General features: G+C 42.7%; 1 protein-coding gene across 1 annotated transcript; it reads left to right on the top strand.

Annotated features, from left to right (window-relative positions):
• Positions 1–12250: 12250 nt before the first annotated feature.
• Positions 12251–19167, top strand: LOC105895272 (nuclear factor 7, brain-like). Its single transcript, XM_042709702.1, has 6 exons — positions 12251–12915; positions 13901–13996; positions 14099–14340; positions 15039–15050; positions 15136–15254; positions 18512–19167. The coding sequence occupies exons 1-6, from the start codon at positions 12529–12531 to the stop codon at positions 19042–19044; spliced, it is 1389 nt and encodes a 462-aa protein (XP_042565636.1). The 5' UTR covers positions 12251–12528; the 3' UTR covers positions 19045–19167.
• Positions 19168–22879: the final 3712 nt, after the last annotated feature.

Here is a 22879-nt window from a genome sequence, read left to right on the forward strand (position 1 = left end):
CCACTGGGCCAGATTCAGTCCCCACAACTGAACGGCCATTAACACAGTTATATTTCCCTCTTGTGCGAGTCTGGCTGTTGACTGGAGAAGCAACCCTCTTACCTTCAACAGTTTTACTGATCACCACAGAGCGACAACGTAACCGCTCCTGTTCCTCAGCTTCCTGTAGCTGTTTAGAAATAGGAAAAACAGGAGGAAAATGTGTTGCGCACCCATCAAGCGTGTCAGATGCCGGTGGAACGCTTACCATAACAGGTGGCAGTACCACCTTAGTAAGTTCCCAGACCCTCCCCCCAGCTAAGTCATTTCCCAGGATGAACTCTACCCCAGGCACAGGCAGAGATGCACACACCCCAACCACTACATGGCCGGTGACTAAGCCAGAGGAAAGCTGGACATGATGTAAAGGTAACTTTCTAAAACCCATTTCAATGCCTCTAACGAGTGCATGACTTCCTGTGGCAGTCCTGGCTGAGAGAGGCAGCACTCCCCCCAACAGGACCGACTGTGCAGCCCCTGTATCCCTCAGGATGCGCACAGGCACACTACTTTGGCCTGGCAGAGACACTGACCCTATGCTTATGAAAGGAGAGTAGTCCGCTTTCTCGCTAGAACCACCCTCATGCGAACAGGCACTTCCAACACAGCCACAGTTAGTCCTGCATTGCGAAGCTGCAACCAAAGCCACAGTCTTACATTGGTCGTTCTGGTATGCATGACAGTCCGATATTTTGTGTCCAGGGTTTCTGCAATAAAAACACACAATGTCAAAGTTTCCACCAGTCGCCCCACTAGGACTCCTTGGGGGAGACGCAGGGTAAGGCCCTGCCACAACAGGCCTTGGTTTACCCTGGTAGGGAGCCCTGTTCCTAAAGCCATCACCTGATCTGTTGGGCTGCATGTTACGGTGTGTCAAAGCGAACTCATCCGCCACCACAGCTGCTTCAGCCAGTGTGTTAACTTTCTGCTCATTGAGGTATGTTGTAATCACCTCAGGGACGCAGTTCTTAAACTCCTCAAGGAGGATGAGCTCCCTAAGTAACTCCAGAGAGTCTACTTGTTTAGAGGTACACCACCGATTAAATAAGCGCTCTTTTTCACGAGCAAACTCAATGAAGGTGTGCTGGTCCCACTTTCTGCACTGTCGAAACCTCTGCCGATATGCCTCAGGAACCAACTCGTACGCCTTCAGAATCGCAGCCTTTACCACCTCATAATCTGCAGACTGTACAAGAGGCACAGAGGCATAGATTTCTTGAGCCTTGCCTACCAACACACACTGGAGTAGTGAGGTCCAGATCTCTTTGGGCCATTTTAGGGAGGTAGCCACCCTCTCAAAATGAGGGAAGTATTTATCCACATCCCTCTCAGAGAAGGGTGGTACCATCCTCATGTATCTACTAATGTCCCTTAATGCTGTATGAGACGGTGACTGTTCACCAGGAGAGGTTGGAATTTCAATTCCTTTGGCTGCAAGTTCTAATTCTAACCGGCGGAGGTCGAACTGCCTTTGCCGCTCATCATTTTCGAACTGCCTCTGCCGCTCAATATTTTCATATTCCAGCTTTCTTAAGGCGAATTCTTTGTCAATGGCCATTTCCCTTAGCCTAAGTTCACTATCAGATCTAGGTGTTGTAGAGACCTGGGCTGTAACTGGGTCCTCTCTTTTTGCCGCCATTACCTCTTTGTCAATCAAAAGGTCCTTAACGGCTTCATACACCGTAGCCTTTGCTTTTTTAATTTGACTAGTTAGTTCTATTTCGTAATGCTCTGCTATTTGCAGTAGCTGTTCTTTTGAACAAGTCTTCAACATTTCCTCAGAGGGCTGAGCAACAAACTCCTCCATGTTGAAAGACATTTTGCTAACTAAACAACAGCAAACAGGGCACTACAGAAAACCCAGTGTATTCAGGCAATCCCTCAAAATAGACCTTACACACCACTACAGGCCTCTATCAAAACACCTCGAAGATGCAAACGTGGTTACACTATTGCCAGTTATTTCCCACACAAAAACTTTAGTAATGAAGAGAAAAGGGAACCCCCCCCTTCAGATAATAACAGGAGACTTGTCCTACCTACCAGCAGTGAACCTCCGTAGTATCAACGGTTCTCTTTATAATTTTCTTTAAACGGAGAACCTAATCGAGGGAACTAAACCAAGTGTACAACCCTAGTTTAACAGATTTTCCCAGAATAACCCAACACCGTGATACAGCACACGTCAGCAATGCTAAGCAGACAGTTGATCACTATAATCTGTCGCTTTTTTAAACGGAGATTTGTTTTAACGCTACGCAAGCTCCCACAGCCATACCTAACTGCCAAACTCCTTTAAACAAATGTACCGATGTACTGCAAATTCTTCAGACCACCTGAAGTCAACTAATAACAAGCCACCGCTCATATATTAAATGCCCAGCTTCTCAACTAACCGTCTCTCACAAAAAACACACACAATTGAGGGGGGGGAATTACCATACTCACCACGGTATCAACGTTCATCCGTACACTCCAGCCCTGTATTTACTATCCTTTCCTACACCTGTCGCTTCAGAAACATGCTGAGCTAGAGGTGCACTGTTCTCAAATGAGTGCAGCCGTACTCACGTACCCCTGACGAGAGTTCAAACAATACCCGCCCAGGATTGTTTCCACGACGAGAAGTAGAATCAAAACACGCAACACAAAAAAACGCAAAACAACAAACCAGTGCTCGATGGAAGGATCTGGTGATCAAACTGAGCCACTGCTTCCTACCTGGAGTATACGGAGGTAGATGATACCGGTACCAAAAACCTGACTAAGTGAGCCACGCACTCCACGCAGAATTGGAAAAAAAAAAGATCTATTTCGAACGAGCCCCCAATTTATGTTACGACCGGCTCGTGGGTTGCAACATAAACACGGTAGAGACAGACAATGTGGCGGATTGTAACAAAAGACTATTTATTTACTACAAAGTTTGATCCAAAGGAGAAAGTCTAGGGGTTTCCAAAGATGCGTGGATGCGTGAGGTGGGTATGTACGTGAGTAGGAGCGTTTGTCAAAAGTGTGTGTGAGAGTAGCGGAAGCTGAGAAGGGGCCTCCATCAGACGTAGCAGTGCTTTTATATCCTGGCACCAGGTGTGGATAATCACTGCTCATCATAATGGTTGTAGGTCCACAGCCTGCTCCCTCCATATGGCCAGTATAGGGACTGCAGGCAGGGTGCGCAGGGCACAGGGGGTCGTAACACCGTTTTCTCTTCAATCCAGCACGGGAAAATGTGTATTTATTCGGGGCATGGGGATGCAAACCATGTCTGTACCCCTGCATAAGATTGTGCTGAGTTCTGATCTGGTCCAGGGGGAAGTGATTGTCGGGGTTCGCCCAGCGTTGCCTGTGCCAGGAGTGCATGTGATATTGGGTAACATCCTGGCTGGGGCACGTGTATGGCCAAGCGGGCCAGCACCACCAGTACGGTCAATAGAGCCCATAGAGGCTAATAAACAAGGTGACTGGGTTACAGAGGTTCCTAAGGATTGCACTGCTGGGGTGACGGGGGCGAAGAGTCGTGCACAATCAGGGAGGGGATCAAATAGGATATCAGGACTGAAGTGTGAAAAGAAATCAGGTCTAAGAGGATGTTGTGTGTTTTTCCACTTCTTTGGTATATTTCTGTCCGGTGATAAAGTCTTCCGTGCCATAGGGAATGTATTATTTACTACACGATTATCATTGGTCATCGTACTGAAATGCACCTTCAGATTCTTCTTTCAAGAACATACCGGCAGAACAACCAGTTTCTTCCTGGGGGCTGTATTTGGTGTAGTGATAGGTTGGCCCATTGTTGGTGTGGACTTCAAGATCTTTGGCTTCATGTTGTTATACAGTGGTTTTACACCTCATGTGAAGGGAAGGTCCATTGTGCATGGACTGATGCGTGGTCGCACACTGGGGATGGGTTGTGCGGGGATGGGGCTTGCCTGCTGAACTAATTTCTCTCTTCTCCTGTCTCTTCCCCTGTCCCTCTTTGACTGCTTTTCCAGGGCCTGGAATTGCTGAGGTGAATAGGGGGTGTGACTGGTGAGCGGGATGGATGTTGAGCGGGTGATTAAATAGGGGATTGGGATTGTTTAGGTAAATGGGTTTTTTGGATAGTGCAGAATCCCACTTAGGTGGGCTTCTGTCTTAAGGGGGGGGATGTTACGACCCTGGCGGGTCTAGGCCCCGCCCCCATGAGATTTGCATGCCTGTTCTGTCTATCTCTAGAGCAGGTGATTGGGAGCAGGTGTAGCAGGTGATTGGAACCAGGTGTAGCAGTAATTGGAGGGGCTACAAAAGCCCTGAGCAGACTGCATTCGTGAAGCGTTGGATTGGAGTTTTGGATTGGTCGTTGATGTTTGGATAGGAATTGGATTTGTGGATACTCGTTGGATTTGGATTGTCGTCGTCGTCGTCGTTTGCTTTATATTACCATTTAACTGACTTTACATTACATCTTTTGTTTCTCTCCACAACACTGACATTCACCACACGTTTTCCTATAATTAATAGATAACTATATACTTGTAACCCTTAATAAATAACTTATTATTATTATATCATAAATTCTGCGTGGCCTCCCCTTTATGTTTCGTGCCTGTGAGCTGGGTTCGTTACAACACTCAAGCACACACACACACACCCTCTCTTTCGCACGCACGCACGCACGCACGCACGCACACACACACACACACACACACACACAAACACACACACTCCCCTTTAGTTATCAGTCAAAGTTAGATTGTATATTGGTTGTTTTATTTCTGATAATTTTGTGCACACACATACAGACACACAGGGTATCCACACATGAGCAAATCATCCCATCTCCCTCTTTAATTTCACAGAACTACAAGAGCACAGTGGAGAGGTGAGTGATCTGCCTCTTGTCTCTCTCTTCTCTGTGGTTCTGAACCCAAACCCACAGCAGCGCTGACTCCTGACTGTTTTTCCAGAGCCCAGTGCACACTGCAGGATCCAGAGAGGGTTTCAGGAGCTCTGATCAATGTGGAAAAACACCTGGGCAACCTGAAGTTCAGAGTCTGGGAGAAGATGAAGGAGATTGTTCAATACAGTGAGTTCTGTCGTGCATTTACACACACACACACACACACACACACACACACACACACACACACACACACATCATGTTGATCTTCAGCACGGAGTTCCAGGAGTGAGTCCAGTGCTGGAGACTGGAGTGGTGATCAAACCTCATCATACTCTCTCATCCTGCCTCTGGTGTGATATGCAGGCCCTTTGTCCAACTCAGTTCTATAATTGGGGCTTCATCATCATTGCCAGCCAGGAAGGGATAGAGAACAGGTGGCTACTGGGTAATGTGAATGCCTGTGTAGGAGTTGGGTTTGAGGTCATTTTCCAGTTGTCTCCGACTCAATCTTAGACAGACTTTTTATGTTCACTGAATTTAACACACATGGAATCTCATTATTTTAATAAACATTTTTCAAATGGAATTCAAGCTGGTGTAGCCCCTGTGGCATCTTATCATTGACTGAATACTGGTGGCCCACACAAACACACACACACACACACACACACACACACACAGTTGGGCTCTACCTAGAGGTGAGTCAGTTCTATGTGTGAGAGATTAGAGGGCATATGCAGACACCTGCAGAGAGGAAGGCCTTGCTGCCCACAATGGCCATTTGAATACTAATAAACCTGGTGTCAGAGGGCAGAATACAGAGCATCAAATGAAATAATGTAAGTAATATAACTCACTTCAGTTCAAAGGTGATACAAACAGGACAACAGCAGTATTTGGTTTTATCAGTGTGTTTCAGTTTTGTATTGATGACTGATGATAATCAAAACCATCCTCATCATTCTCATCATCAGAATCTCAACTGGATTCTCATGTGTGTTCTCTCTCTCTCTCTCTCTCTCTCTCTCTCTCTCTCTGTAGCTCATGTGACTCTGGATCCCAACACTGCATACCCACAACTCATCCTGTCTGAGGATCTGACCAGTGTGAGACTCAGCAATGAGAGACAGCAGCTTCCTGATAACCCAGAGAGATTTGATGAGTATGCTTGTGTCCTGGGCTCTGAGGGCTTTAACTCAGGGACTCACTGCTGGGATGTGGAGGTTGGGGACAGTGATTACTGGGACCTGGGAGTGAAGACAGAGTCTAGTCAGAGGAAGGGATGGATTGCCCTCAGTGGGGTCTGGCGTGTGTATCATAATAATGGTGCATATAAAGCACGCTCTCCATCCCAGCCCTTCACTCCCCTCACAGTGAAGCAGAAACCCCAGAGGATCAGAGTGCAGCTGGACTGGGAAAGAGGAAAGCTGTCATTCACTGACCCTGATAATAAAACACACCTACACACTTTCACACACACTTTCACTGAGAGAGTCTTTCCATTCTTTATGACTCAATATTCTCTGAGGATTTTACCATTGAAGGCTGCAGTAACAGTAAAGCAGCTCAGTTAGAGTTCAGACACCTGCTGCAGTTCATCTCCTGCAGGAGGGAAACACTGAACACTCATGATCAGGCAACATTTTAATTTTTTCAATTTGATCTGGCAGCACAACACAATTTATTCACATAGAAAAATGCATTGGTGATATACATGCCAATGATTCATCTGAAGTTGTGGTGGTTATTATATTTCATAGTTATTGTATTTTCATGGGGAATGCAAGAAGTAATCTGGTCAATTCAGCACTTCATTCTGATGATTGGTTATGGAGGACATGGGACAGGAATTTCTCCTTATTTTTTTGGCTTTTCATGAAATTACTAGTTTTCAGAAACTCTACCATGATGGGCACCTGTTGCCTAATAACCTGATTTCTTCATGCCTGAACTGCTGTGGAGATGAGCATACCAATGATGATTGGCTCAAAGATTATGTTTCAGATCAAAATAAATGATTAGATTATTACATATTATATCATAATCGGTGCCATGTTAATTATATCTGCAATCTAGAATAAATAATATTCCATAATCTGTGTCATGTCATTAATATCTGTAATCTAGAATATTCCATTACTGTCTAATGAAAGCTGGTGACATAGGCATCGCCCTCTACACACTCACCATTCCACACCTCCCAGTTTCTGATCACACCCACATCATCACACACCTGAAAGCCATTATGGACTCAGTAAGTCACTGAATAAGTACCTGTGTCACCTGTTATGATTAGGGATGGGTATCGTTTGGTTTTTATCCGATACCGGTACATAACCGATACTTTTAAAACGATTCCGGTGCCTAAACGGTGCCGGAACCGATACTTTTATAAAAAATTAAAAAAATTAAAAAAAAAAATTACGATTGACGACATTTAAGAAAGGCTTTTTTTAGTGCCAAATATATGAACTGTTTAAAGTAGATTATATATATAAATAAATACAAAACACTTTTTAACTTAAAACTTAAATAATATATGAACTGTTAACAAAAGTTTAGACTATACTTAAATACAAATAAATACAAAACACACACACACACTCTGTACACACACTACAGCTTCAATACTTCAGCAATTCTTTTGTAGAAATATCAGCATATTTGACTTCTCTGGCAAAATGCAACACCTTTCCTGACTAATCGCATGACCTGCACAGGAGAAAACCCTCTCCGATGCTGTCGATGAGGCCTGTACACACAGATATGTATCTGAAAGTACACAATTAGGGATGGGTATCGTTTGGGTTTTTTCCGATACTGGTGCTAAACCGATACTTTTAAAAAGATACCGGTGCCTAAACGGTGCCTGAACCGCTACTTTTTTTTTTAAAGCACAAAGCGACGATTGACGACATTAAAGAAAGGCTTTTTTTATTGCCAAGGCAATTTTTTTCTTCAAATTGAACAATATATGAACTGTTTAAAGTATATTATAAATATAAATACATAGAAAACACTTGGCTTCCAACTACAGCTTCAAACTTTTTAACTTCAAACTATGAACATTATATTAACTGTAAACAACAGTTTAGAGTATACTTAAATAAATATAAATAAATACAAAAAACAGCTTCAAACTTTTGCAAAAATATGAGCATATTGGCCTTTGGAGTCAAAAATGTATTATTTTGTTTGCATTTATTTCATGAAATTTCACCATTTTATGATTTGTTTATACCTATCTTTTCTATCTTGTTTATAGTTACTCTTATTACTTGAACACACTGAGTACTAGACAATGTGTACTGCCCCTTTAAGAGACTACCGTTGGTAGTTTAGCTGTCATCTCCGTATATTTTTCAGTCTTCGGTTGCTGATCTGCCGTTGACTCTCCCCTCTTTTCACGCAATTATTTTGTTGCATTTGCTGCACGTCGCGATGTTTGAATCTTTTTGTGCGAAATACAGCCACACTTTTGACCGTTTACCTTTCGGTATTTTCTCTGTTAAAAGGTTGATGGCTAGTTTTGTTTGTGCTTGCCTGCTCTTCCCTGTCATATCAGAACCGGTTCCAATACAACCGGTACCTACCCGGACCGAAATGCAACGCAGATTTCGGTGCTTCATTTCGGCATTTATCAGATAAGACTGTTGCTATGAAAACACCAATGAGCGTGAGCGACACAGGACAAAGTTTACATTGGGAACTGGGGCAGTTTTACATGTGCCCCACAGAATCTGCCTAGCGACCGTGGTCAATTGGCTGAGGCACCGAAATGAAGCACCGAAATCTGCGTTGCATTTCGGTCCGGGTAGGTACCGGTTGTATTGGAACCGGTTCCATATTGGTACCGGTTCTCGGTACCCAACCCTAGTTATGATACCACTATTCAAGTCTACTTCCTGGCTGAGCATCCCTGGTAATCTTGATACTCACCTGTCCTGTCTGTAATAGAAGCTGGTGACATAGGCATCGCCCTCTACACACACTCACCATTCCACATCTCCTAGTTTCTGATCACTGACTCCACCCACATCATCACACACCTGAAAGCCATTATGGACTCAGTAAGTCACTGAATAAGTACCTGTGTCACCTGTTATGAGATCACTATTCAAGTCTACTTCCTGGCTGAGCATCCCTGGTAGTCTTGATACTCACCTGTGTCTGCCTCTCCCTTTACTGATTTTAACTGAGCCTTTTGATGAACCTGTTTTCCCGTGTACTGGTCTCCTGCCTTATTGCCTTTCATGAGTGTGCACCATTGTAAAGAATAAACCTTATTCCCTATCAAAAACCATCCTCTTGACAGAGTCTCCATGTATCTGTGGTATTAGAAAATGAGAAATGAGATGAGATATTTTGGGGATTTGCTGAGATTTGAGTCTGCTGTAAGATCCTCATCACCCCGGTTGACAGCACTCTTTATGTACCGTAATTTCCGGACTATTAAGCGCACCTGAATATAAGCCTCACCCACTGAATTTTTCAAAAATAATTATTTTTAACATACATAAGCCGCACATGTCTATAAGCCGCAGGTGCCTACCGGTACATTGAAACAAATTAACTTTACACAGGCTAAAATGAATATCAAAAGTAATACAATAGTGATTATTAGTTTTGCCAGTTACGATAAGTGCACTGTTGCTTTAAGAGAGCACAGTTGCAAGAGTCTAGCACGTTAGATTGAAGACAGATAGATAGAAGAAAGACGCTAGTTTGAAACCAGTGAGCTAAAGAACTTGAAAAGACTGGATTTGTATTGTATTACACTTTTATTTTCTAAAGTGTTTTGAGTTGTGTTCTGTCTACGCCGGTAGACTGTGGTTATTTTGACATTAGTTAAGTTATTGAGAGATACTGAGAAATCGCCTGGAGCTAATCCATCCATGCTGCATCCATGCTAGCATCCTAGCTCCACAAAGCCACCGTAAACACAAAGCCACCGTATACAGTCACAGGTATCATAATCCATAAATTAGCCGCGTCATTGTTTAAGCCGCGAGGTTCAAAGCATGGGAAAAAAGTAGCGGCTTATAGTCCGGAAAGTACGGTAAGCACTATTCTAAGGTATAGTACTGTAGAGTTTCTCTCCCCTGTTCTAAATAACACTCCATCAGGCCCTACCAGGATCCATCAGGATCTATCTACTTACTAGTGAGATTTGTCTCAAAGGGCTGTGTGTGTTTATGTTATGTGTCTGACCCATGGGTTATGTGTACGTGTCAATCTGTGTTACCCTGTGTTTGTCTTGTGATGTGCTGTGACTGTCTGTTAAAGGAACCCTTTGTCTGAAATAACATGTCTGTGTTTAACCCTGTCCCTGCTTCAACTGTTAATTTGCCACAGTTTGTTTGGAGCTGTATGGCTTTGGACTTAACATATTGCCTCACCTGTGTTGCTCAAGGGACACTATAGGCCCTAAGTGAGTTAATGTGTGTGTGTGCTGGCATGTGTTCTGTTTCATTTGTTGTCATGATTGATGTGGGGAAGATACAGTATGTGTGTAATGTTTCTTACAGGGATCCATATTAGGTATTTACATTCCCCATACAAATGAAGTTAAATGTGTTTGAGTGTGTTCAAGTTGAACTATTCTGTGTTCTCTTGAGCTATCCTCTGCATAACAGGTAAAGGAGTCCGCCCCACAGTCACCGCTGCAGGCACCCCTGCTGATACTGTCAGTGTGCAAAACAACTGCAGACAGCACACTGAATCATAAGGCTGTGTAGTCTGCATGTGTGAGTGTGTGTGAGGGGTTGTTATCTTGGAGCATGGTTGTGAAGGTCAGGTGGCCAGTTTACTTTATTCAAAATAATTAATTTAATTACAAAATTCAAGGGTAGTTTTTGAATCAAGTACTGTACAGCAACTGCAGCCGTTGGAGAAAAGATGTATCCTATCCCGTATGTTGCGAAATCTTCAAGGATCCTGAAATTCTGTCATGTAGTCACAGTATTTGTTAGCCTGACGATGTCATACTCATAATTCTAGTCAGAATATGAGTCTGATATCGCTCCATTGGGCTGTGATTATGGGGCGTGTTTCAACCGAACCAGGAGAAAAAATGCCTCTTCGCTCAATTGGTTACCTACAACCAATCAGAACAACGTAGTATGTGACCAGGGGCAGCTGATACATTACACTTTTACCGGATCCCGTAGGAAGGAAGGCAAAAACATCTTTTCGATTGACAAATGCCTTAATCGCGTTTCTCTGTTCCTCTTTCAAAATGAATGCACTGTCAATGTCTAAATGGACTCGAATCTATACATTTCAGCTCTCCAGCGGCAGCCATGTTTGTTGAAAACAAATTCAACTCGTGTGTTGGTGACGTGGTTGGTTACGTTACTGTTGATCATCTGTCCATCATCGTATAAAGCCCGCCTTAACAATTTGATTGGTACGGCCGATATCGAGCCGCAGATAATTTCTCCTCAATGGAGTAATGCCAGACCGAACTTCCCAACAAAAAGATGTGTGGGCGGGGCTAAGTTCGGTCTGGTATCCAGGCTAAGTATTTGTAAAATTAAATCCTAAATTTCAGATTTTCAAAAGAACCCCCTGCACTGGAAATGTCCAGTCTGTAGAAGAGATTCTCAAAAGAACACCCTCCATTTAACCGTTATCTAAAGAACCTGTGTGAGACTCTTCAACTGGTGAGAAGTCAGAGAAAAACATTCTGCAGTCTGCACCGTTCTGAACTCAAGCTTTTCTGTGAAGATGACAAACAGCTTGTGGGTTCGGTGTGTCGAGATTCAAAACCACAACTCCAGTTCCCTCAGTGAAGCAGCACTTCCTGTTTTCGTCAGCCGTTTCCGCTGTCAAACAAGGGCCCCATTTGTTACCTTGTCCTGAATCCACCTTGTATAGCCTGTTACTATTGCACTGAATCTTTCATTTTCATTTGAGATGATTAGATTGGACACAAAACCAAATGTACCCAAAACACTCCCTTTGACAGAGATGCACTTAAAAGACTTAAAAACTGGTAAATGAGATGTTTCCCCTGTGAAAGGCTTTTTTAATGCACTTTATATTCAATAATACACTTCATTAATTTGCCTAAAATATCAGACTTAGATGTGGTTCTCTATTAGTATTGTGTTGATTGACTGTTTCAGTCCAGGATGTGATGAAAGTTCTTCTGAGAAAAAGTAAGAATAATACTTGTGTCTAACATTTCGATAAAGGAGTGTCACATTGTGTGTGTGTGTGTGTGTGTGTGTGTGTGTGTGTGTGGTGTGTTTGTGTGTGTGTGTGTGTGTGTGAGAGAGAGAGAGAGAGAGAGGAAACAGCTGCAGTACTGTCCAACCAGAAGCCTTTATGACTTTATCTGAGCCCCTCCCTCAGAAACTCCTCACCTGAATGAAGAAGTGAACTTGAGAGACATGTTGCTGTTCAGTTCCATTTGACACATCGTCCTAACAGAGCATATGCTATCTGTATGGGAAAGGATCATAAACCGGAAACAGTGGCTGTGAAGCTCTTGTGAAGCTCTTTTTCTGGTTCAGGCTTTCGAGGTTTTCAGTCAATTAAAAGTGAAAGCAAAGACTGTCAGGCATACAGTAACTGTACAGCAACTGCAACTACCAGACACAATGGCATCCAAGGCCTTTTTAGAAGAGGATTTATTTTGTCCTGTGTGCTACAATATCTACAAGGATCCTGTTCTTCTGACCTGTACTCACAGCATCTGTAACACCTGCCTGCAGAAGTTCTGGGAAACCAAAGGATCCAGGGAATGTCTAGTCTGCAGGACAAGTTGCTCAAAGGAGGAGTATCCTCTCAACCTGGTTCTAAAGAACCTGTGTGAGACTTTCCAACAGGAGAGAAGTCAGAGAGAACCATTCTGCAGTCTGCACCATTCTGAACTCAAGCTTTTCTGTGAAGATGACAAACAGCTTGTGTGTTTGGAGTGTCGAGACTCAAAACTCCACAAGAACCACAACTTCAGTCCCATCAGTGAAGCAGCACTTGAGCGTCAGGTAAGATGAGTGGCCATCAATTGTTTTTATTTTGTCAATGATGTTAGACAATCATATGGATTTTATTGGTAAAACTTCGTCTTGTGGTTGTTGTAGTGTTCATCCAGAACCACTAGGTATCATCATGTTCCTTTTGTCATTTTTCTTCTCTACCGTTGAACCTTCTTGCATGACCTCCTCTCCTTAAGTCCGTATCTACTGTACAAAACACCTCTTACAATTGCAGTTATTATATTGTGTTGAATGCTGTTGAAATCACCTTGATCAAGATATGAAAATCAACTGAATAATTGGTTTCAGTGTGACCATTTTAGACTATTTGACTTTTGCACAGTAATTGGTAATACCTAATTCCAAATATAGCTTGTTGAATAATTCCTAAAACATTCATAAGCATTTAATGTAATGTATTTTTAAAGACATTTTTTAACATTAATGATGGGCATATAATACTAAATAATGAAATTACATACTATTTATGATTCAATAATGGCTACTGTGCTGTGCTGGCTTGAAGGAAAATATGACTGTAAACAACTTTCATTATCGGTATACATGTTATATATGAGACAGCACACAGAAGGAAAGCAAAGAGCACATTTACAATTAATATTACAATTTAAGGCCAGCATGTTATTTTTCGCATTTAACAAAGAGCTTTAATTATTAAGAACAAAGAAAAACAGTTTCATGAATTATTTGGATTACCTTGACATGAAGAGGTCAAACTGTTATATGTTTAATAATATCTTTGAAAAAAAAAAGTATAAAACTCTCTCTATGTATATATGTGTGTGTTTGTGTGTGTTTATAAATAAGTCATCCTCAAAGCACTATTAACACTGTTAGGCACGGACATTTAATGGATCACAATCAGCTACCGAGCCAAACTTGCTTATAATTAGTGTTCTAAATCTAGCATCCAGACATGTAGAGAAATGTTGACACAGTCAATACCTTATTAATGTGTTAATTCATGGAACAGGAAGAATTGAAGATCAAACTGCAGCATTTACAGAAGAAGCTCAACCACTTTAAACAAGTTAAAACAACCAGTGATGGAACTGCCCAACACATAAAAGTAAGTTATGGATTGTTTCTTTTAAAACAACTCTACATAAAACAGAAACTAATATCATATATAAACTAAGACACCTTTGTGTGATGACATGTGGTATTACAGGTCCAGACCCAACACACAGAGAGGCAGATCAAGGAGGAGTTTGAGAAGCTTCACCAGTTTCTACAAGATGAAGAGGCAGCCAGGCTAGCTGCACTGAGGGAGGAAGAGGAGCAGAAGAGTCAGTTGATGAAGAAGAAAATTGAGAAGATGAGCAGCGAGATCTCATCTCTTTCAGACACAATCAGAGCCATAGAGGAGGAGATGGGAGCTGATGACATCACATTCCTGCAGGTAGGACCCATGCTTTATCTTTGTTAGTGAACCTCTGACACCAACATCTGATTATGGAGTCTACAGAGTAAACTTCATGTTGTGAAGGACATAGAGAGGCTGCCTGGCAAAGTGTATGGGAAGTTTATTTAAGTTTAGTTGTGATGAGTTATGTTAAGTTATGGTTGGCTGACATGGTGCATGTGGATTTTAGTTAGGATAGCAAGGGTGGCAGGATACACAACAGTGCCCAACTGGCTGGTGACAGCCGCAACACACGTGACATGCTTGTACCCAGGATCCGTAAAGCACTCCTTCATGATACAACATGTGCTGTCTGTAGCCCAGTTTTATTGATGTTGGGAATTGTATGTTTAACAATGATGAATTATGATAGTTATGTTGGCTGGCTTGGTGTATGGTGATTGTTAGTTATACAAGCATTGTAAGGGTGGCAGGATACAATAGCAGTGCACAACTGGCTGGCAGCAGCTGCAACAAGCACCGTATGCTGTACCCAGGTTCCATAAAGGCACTCCTTCACGGTACAACATGCGCTGTCTGTGGCCCACTCCTGCTAAACACAACAACATGGCCAGCAAGAAGTGCTAGGGCCTAACTCTAACCCTATCCACACATGAGCAAATCATTTTAATATTCAGGCTGACTTTAGATGTGGAGCAATGATGCCTAACCCATCTCCCTATTTCATTTCACAGACCTACAAGAGCACAGTGGAGAGGTAAGTGATCTGCCTCTTGTCTCTCTCTTCTCTGTGGTTCTGAACCCAAACCCACAGCAGCACTGACTCCTGAATGTTATTCCAGAGCCCAGTGCACACTGCAGGATCCAGAGAGGGTTTCAGGACCTCTGATCAATGTGGCAAAACACCTGGGCAACCTGAAATTCAGAGTCTGGGAGAAGATGCAAGAGATTGTTAAATACAGTGAGTTCAGATCACACACACACACACACACACACACACACAAACACAGCTCCTCATTTCTGTCCAGTGTTCTCCTCCTCTCTGCCTCCTCACCATCATGTCTCTGTGGGCTCCACATGAATCTGCTCTCTAAGGTTTAGTGACGCCACAGACATTCTGAGCTGCAGGCTGAGCTCTTTGCTGTTCAGCAGGTTTGACATGAGTTCACTGTTGCGGAGAAAATAGCAACTATCTTACAACTCCACAATCAAGAGTCAAGAGGCTGAATGTGTAGATCTGAGGTTAATCGTAGTCTTCTAAGTCAGCAATAGAAAGTGTTCCATGGATCAACGCAGAAAATCGCTGAGCAGTCTTTTTTAAAAGAACTTAGTTCCTCCCATATACTTGTGTGTTGCTGTACCTGTGGCCAAAAAGGAATTAGCTTCTTCTTTTTACTTTACCCAATCAGAACTTGTTGCGTGTTTGGTACCATTACCAACTTTCGGGATACTCATGGTGAAGTCAATTGATCTTGTTTACAAAATGGCTGACTGCTGAGAGGCAGTTTGGTATTATTTGTCAGCCATGTTGAGTGAGGTTACTAATGAGTGAGGTTTTCCTAAGTTGGTCCATATTCACTAAAATATGAAACAAATGACCACAGCCACACAGCGGAGAAATCAGCTGACTCCCATCCCATGTAGGTGGAGGATTTTTTCCTTTTCATCATGTTGATCTTCAGCATGGAGTTCCAGGAGTGAGTCCAGTGCTGGAGACTGGAGACTGGAGTGGTGATCAAACCTCCTCATACTCTCTCATCCTGCCTCTGGTGTGACATGCAGGCCCTTTGCTCAACTCAGTTAAGTCCATAACAGGGGCTTCATCATCAGTGTAGCCAGGAACGGGATAGAGAACAGGTGGCTACAGGGTAAAGTGAATGTCTTTGTGGGACTTGGGTTTGAGGTCCTTTTCCAGTTGTCTCCGACTCCAAAACAATCTTACAGACTTTTTATGTCCACTGAATTTGACACACATGGAATCTAATTATCTTAATGCACATTTTTTTAAATGGACGTCAAGCTAGTGTTGCCCCTGTGGCATCTTAGCATTGACTGAAGGCTGGAAAACGATGGAGAGTGATGGTGGGCTGATGTGGTGAACTCAATCACACGACACAGTGATAAGGAATACACTTTTACTTAGCAGGGTTCAGTACACAGGTGGTCAGTCCAATAGCAAACAATCCAAGAGGGGAGAGTAATCCAAAGAACAGGCCGAGGTTGGCAACATGAGTAGATCAATTAACAGAGATATCCCCAGAACGCGAGGGACACGGAAACATAACAAGGATATTAACAAAGATCGCTAGAAATGTGGAAACACAATGAGAATACAATGGTGAGAAACACCACGATGAAAAAGAACCCACAAACTTAAAAACAACAGTAGTTGGGCTCTACCTAGGGGGGAGTTAATCCTATGTGTAAGAGATGTGAAGACACCTGCAGACAGGAAGGCCTTGCTGCTCACAATGGCCATTTGAATGCTAATAAACCTGATGTCAAAGGGCAGAATACAGAGTTTAAAATAAAATAATGTAAGTAATATAAAGCACTTCAGTTCAAATGTGACACCTCCTCTCTGCCTCCTCACCATCACAAACTAATGAATCTGCTCTCTAAGGTTTAGTGATGCCACAGACATTCTGAGCTGCAGGCTGAGCTCTTTGGTGTTCAGCAGGTTTTACATGAGGCCACACAGCAGAGAGATCAGCTGACTCCCATCCCATGTAGGTGGAGGCTTTTTTCCTTTTCATCATGTTGATCTTCAGCATGGAGTTCCAGGAGTGAGTCCAGTGCTGGAGACTGGAGTGGTGATCAAACCTCCTCATACTCTCTCATCCTGCCTCTGGTGTGACATGCAGGCCCTTTGCTCAACTCAGTTGAGTCCATAACAGGGGCTTCATCATCAGTATAGCCAGGAACGGGATAGAGAACAGGTGGCTACAGGGTGAAGTGAATGTCTGTGTGGGACTTGGGTTTGAGGTCATTTTCCATTCGTCTCCGACTCTAAAACTATCTTACACTGAAGGCTGGTGTACTAAGGACGTGTTTCTTTAGAGCAGTAGAAAAACGTTCAACTATGTCTTTGAATATCATATTACTCAAGTATTCATTCATACAATGTATTGATACACAGTCACACACACACACACACAATATTGATACACACACACACACACACACACACACACAAACACACACACTGACAGTAACACATACAGAGAGACATACGCAGTTAGTCAGACATCAGTACATCAACAATTTTCCTTGAAAAATGACAGGAATGAATCTATCTAAAAATGTGCCCCCCCCCAAACACACACACAGACACCTGCAGACAGGAAGGCCTTGCTGCTCAAATGTCAATTTGAATGCTAATCAACCTGGTGTCAAAGGGCAGAATACAATAATATTGTAAGTAATATAACTCACTTTAGTTCAAAGGTGACACAAACAGGAAAACAGCAGTACCGTAATTTCCGGACTATTGAGCGCACCTGAATATAAGCCTCACGCACTGAATTTTTTTTAAATAATTATTTTTAACATAAATAAGCCGCACATGTCTATAAGCCGCAGGTGCCTACCGCAACATTGAAACAAATTAACTTTACACAGGCTAAAATGAATATCAAAACTAATACAATAGTTAGTTTTGCCAGTTAGATAAGTGCACTGTTGCTTTAAGAGCGCACAGTCGCAAGAGTCAATCAGAAGCTAGAACGTTAGATTGAAGACAGACGCTAGTTTGAAACCAGTGAGCTAAAGAACTTGAAGACTGGATTTGTATTGTTGTAAACTTTTATTTTATTTTCTAAAGTGTTTTGAGTTGTGTTCTGTCTACGCTGGTAGACTGTGGTTATTTTGACATTAGTTAAGTTATTGAGAGATACTGAGAAATCGCGTGGAGCTAAGCATCCATGCGGCTGCATCCATGCTAGCATCCTAGCTCCACAAAGCCACCGTAAACACAAAGCCACCGTATACAGTCACAGGTATCATAATCCATAAATTAGCCGCATCGTTGTTTAAGCCGCGAGGTTCAAAGCGTGGGAAAAAAGTAGCGGCTTATAGTCCGGAAAATACGGTATTTAGTTTTATCAGTGTGTTTCAGTTTCGTATTGAATACTGATCATGATGGTTTTGTTTATAATCATTCTCATCATCAGTACTTCAACTGGATTCGATTCTCATGTGTGTGTTCTCTCTCTGTAGCTCCTGTGACTCTGGATCCCAACACTGTAAACCCACGTCTCATCCTGTCTGAGGATCTGACCAGTGTGAGACTAAGTGTTGAGAGACAGCAGCTTCCTGATAACCCAGAGCGATTTGATGTGCATGCCTGTGTCCTGGGCTCTGAGGGCTTTAACTCAGGGACTCACTGCTGCGATGTGGAGGTTGGATACAGTGACATCTGGTTCTTGGGACTGATGACAGAGTCTAGTCAGAGGAAGGGAGAGAGTGTCTCCAGTGGAGTCTGGTGTGTGGTTCATACTAATGGTGCATATGCAGCAGAGTCTCCATCCCTCCCAGACATTCCCCTCACAGTGAAGCAGACACCCCAGAGGATCAGAGTGCAGCTGGACTGGGACAGAGGAAAGCTGTCATTATCTGACCCTGATAATAACACACACCTACACACTTTCACACACACTTTCACTGAGAGAGTCTTTCCATTCTTTGCCACTATCTCATCTCTGAGGATCTTACCAGTGAAGGCTGCAGTAACAGTAGAGCAGCTCAGTTAGAGTTCAGACACCTGCTGCAGTTCATCTCCTGCCGGAGGGAAACACTGAGCATTGATGATCAGGCAACATTTTTATTTTTGCAATTTGTTCTGGCAGCACAACACAATTTATTAACATAGAGAAATGCATTGGTGATATACATGCCAATGATTCATCTGAAGCTGTGGTGGTTATTATATTTCATAGTTATTGTATTTTTTTAATGGGGAATGCAAGAAGTAATCTGGTCAAATATTCCGTAACTGTCTAATGCAAGCTGGTGACATAGGCATAGCCCTCTACACACTCACCATTCCACACCTCCCAGTTTCTGATTACTGACTCCACCCACATCATCACACACCTGAAAGCCATTATGGACTCAGTAAGTCACTGAATAAGTACCTGTGTCACCTGTTATGATATCACTATTCAAGTCTACTTCCTGAATGAGCATCACTGGATAATCACCTGTGTCTACCTCTACTGATTTTAACTGAGCCTTTTGATGAACCTGTTTTCCTGTGTACTGGGGGGTATTTGTCGTAGCTCGCTAAACGGTTTAGCGAGCTAATTTTCAGGCTAAGATAAAAAACGCCCCTCTTTTTTGGTTCGTGGAAGCAACTTTTGATAAATCACCATAGTTACACATCGATTAGCACTAACCTGCTCCAGGGCAGGCTAATGTAAGTGTAGCTGGATAAGCTTGCCACACCCCCGGAAAAAGGAGGGATCCCATTGACCAAGGACTGATATTAGAGTTAGATTAGCGGAGGGAGAGAGTTCTTTGCGATCGCCAAGATCCATTATTCTTGTATGAGCGCTACCGATTCAGCCGACAAGGAATCATTAATTTACAAGACCTTCTCGAGTCATTTATTGCAAACACCACATTGACTGTCTTGCGCTTTTTTGCGAGTGGTACATTTTTGTAGTGTCGGTGATGCGGAGAACAAAGCACTCATAATTATATGAGTGTTATTAGTACACCATAGTATATCATTATTGTAGAAAATGATTACGGTGGACTCATGATAAGAATAGAGAGAAATACAGACAATTTATTTTCACTGCTTCAATTTATTGCATTTGTTATTAATACATTTAGTCATTTAACAGACGCTTTTATTCAAAGCGACTTCCAAGGAAATGTAAAACTACATCGAGGAAGGAGATGAGGGGATTTGAACTAGCAACCATGCAGATGCATACCGGTAGATGAAACCTCTGTACCAGCTGACACTTGGCGTCAGGTATTCATACATAGATATCACCCTATAAACATCCCAACACACCTTGCTCTCACAGCGGTGGTGGTGTTGAATTTTGCCATGATTATGATCTTGTATTCTTCATAAGCGTTCATGTTCATCTCCTACTTGCCAGCGGAGAAAAAAAGAGCCCTTTTCTTTGAGTTTAGAACCATTATACCGTTAGAAAATCATGGTTTTGGTGATCGACCTTTCCTGCCTTTTGAAGTAGGACGTGCACGCGCAAATGCCATGATAACTTTAGCCTGCTTGAAATTAACCACATGATTAGGATGCGGGTCAGCCGTTAACGAACCGATATTTGCTGTTCTCAATCAGCTCGCTAATCTTAACGGGCTAAAAGGCCAATTGATTAACTTAGCTTCAATCCTACGACGAACGTACCCCTGGTCTCCTGCCCTATTGACATTCATGAGTGTGCACCATATGTAAAGAGTAAACCTTGTTCCTTATCAAAAACCATCCTCATGACAGAGTCTCCATGTATCTGTGGTATTAGAAAAAAATTACCATCAGATTTATGGAGGTGCCACTGAGATATTTTGGGATATGCTGAGATTTGAGGCTGCTGTAAAATCCTCATCACCCTTAGTGACAGCACTCTTTAGCTAGGCACTATTTTAATGTAAAATACTTATTAGGTCTTGGGATTCTGGAAGTAGACTCCAGTCAGTAACCCCCTGTGTGGGAATACACATCTCTGGCTTCTTTGAAGCTCCATTCGGATGTTAGTTTAAATGTGAGTTTCTCTCCCCTGTTCTAAATAACACTCCATCAGGCCCTACCAGGATCCATCATCTCTATTTTGAGCTCCATTCAGGTCTACTTACTAGGCTCCATCAGGCCCTACCAGGCTCCATCAGATCTATTTTGAGCTCCATTCAGGTCTACTTACTAGGCTCCATCAGGCCCTACCAGGATCCATCAGATCTATTTTGAGCTCCATTCAGGTCTACTTACTAGGCTCCATCAGGCCCTACCAGGATCCATCAGATCTATTTTGAGCTCCATTCAGGTCTACTTACTAGGCTCCATCAGGCCCTACCAGGATCCATCAGATCTATTTTGAGCTCCATTCTGGGCATTAGCTCCTTTCAGGTCTACTTGCCTCTGAGTATCTCTCCTGTAAAATCCCAAGAGAATCAGAGTGCCGGTGGTGACAAAAGGTGTATGAAAAGGATCTTGGGCTTACTCATTTGAATGTGAAAATTGTGTGTGTGTGTATTTGTCTGTGTTATGTGTCTGACCCATGGGTTATGTATGTGTGCCAATCTGTGTAATCCTGTGTGTGTCTTGTGCTGCGCTGTGGCTGTGGCTGTATGTTAAAGGAACCCTTTGTCTGAATTAACATGTCTGTGTTGAACCCTGTCCCTGTTTCAACTGTTAATTTCCCACAGTTTGTTTTGAGCTGTAAGGCTTTGGACTTGAGAACATCCTGCCTCACCTGTGTCATTCAAGGGAAACTTACATGAAACTGACATGGCAAGCTGGTCTTTCGGTAAGGACCAAACATGATCAAACAGCATCATCTGGATCCTCAGTATAAAGTGGGGATGTCCATTTAAAACATCCCATGCTGAGTGTTCAGTGTGCGGACGCTGTCTGCAGTGGCGTAACGTAGTTACGACGGGCCCAGGTGCAGGCTATTACGACGGGCCCTAGTCAGTGGCGTAAGGCAGTGGTTCCCAAACATTTTACTGTCCCGTACCCCATGTTTGTAACCGCCACCGCCACGCCCCCTCCTCCTGCGCAGATATTCAGCCTACAACACTTAAAACTGTGAAATTCTCAGGTTATGTCACTAACCGCCGCCGCCACGCCCCCTCCCCCCGCGCAGTGTAATCTGAATATGAGGATAAATAATAATCAGCTGAATATGGGGATAGATCAATATTTTTGGCAATGCTATTCAGACTATTTAGATTGACATACATTTGTCTACGGGCCCCGGCTACTGGCCCCCAAGACCCACGTGCGTGCGTGTGTGTGTGTGTCTACTGGACAGATAGTGTGGTATTCACGACATTCACAGAGCTACTTCACAAGCTTGTAAGTGTGAACACATCAATACATCTGAACAATGACTGCTTTGAAAGGGACAATTGGAAATGTGTACAAGATAGCTGTAGCAGTTTCATGCTAACGAGAAATCCTATCTACAGATGTAAATTACTTAATTATTGATATCATTAATGAATTAATTAATTACTATAAATTAGGGCTGTCAATAGATTAAAAAAAATTAACTAATTAATCGCACATTTTGAAATGAATTAATCGCGATTAATCGCGATTAAAAGTTTTTTTTTCTTCTTAAGACTAAATCTTATAAATTAACGAGTAATCACTTCATACAAGCGTGTATTTTAGACACTGTTGTTTAATTGTATTTTTTTTTAAAACACAATGGTGCCCCTTGACGGTAAATCGTAAGAATTTCCCCTGAAGCAATTCGAATCACCTCAATCAGCCCACTGTCCTCAACTATGTTGCAACCCAAATGGCAACCTTTTCACGGACTGGTCTAGTTATTTTCCTAGAGAAGTCATGGAGTGTGGGTTGGGAACCATCTAACCTGGGACTGC

Source organism: Clupea harengus, chromosome 2 (assembly GCF_900700415.2).
Source record: "Clupea harengus chromosome 2, Ch_v2.0.2, whole genome shotgun sequence".
NCBI classification, from domain to species: domain Eukaryota; kingdom Metazoa; phylum Chordata; class Actinopteri; order Clupeiformes; family Clupeidae; genus Clupea; species Clupea harengus.

Excerpts from the sequence above, each read along its gene's own strand:
- LOC105895272 (XM_042709702.1), top strand. The coding sequence starts at position 12,529 with ATGGCATCCAAGGCCTTTTTAGAAGAGGATTTATTTTGTCCTGTGTGC. Across the intron at positions 13,997-14,098 it reads GAACTGCCCAACACATAAAA|GTCCAGACCCAACACACAGA; the intron begins GTAAGTTATGGA and ends GTGGTATTACAG. Across the intron at positions 15,255-18,511 it reads GCAAGAGATTGTTAAATACA|CTCCTGTGACTCTGGATCCC; the intron begins GTGAGTTCAGAT and ends CTCTCTCTGTAG.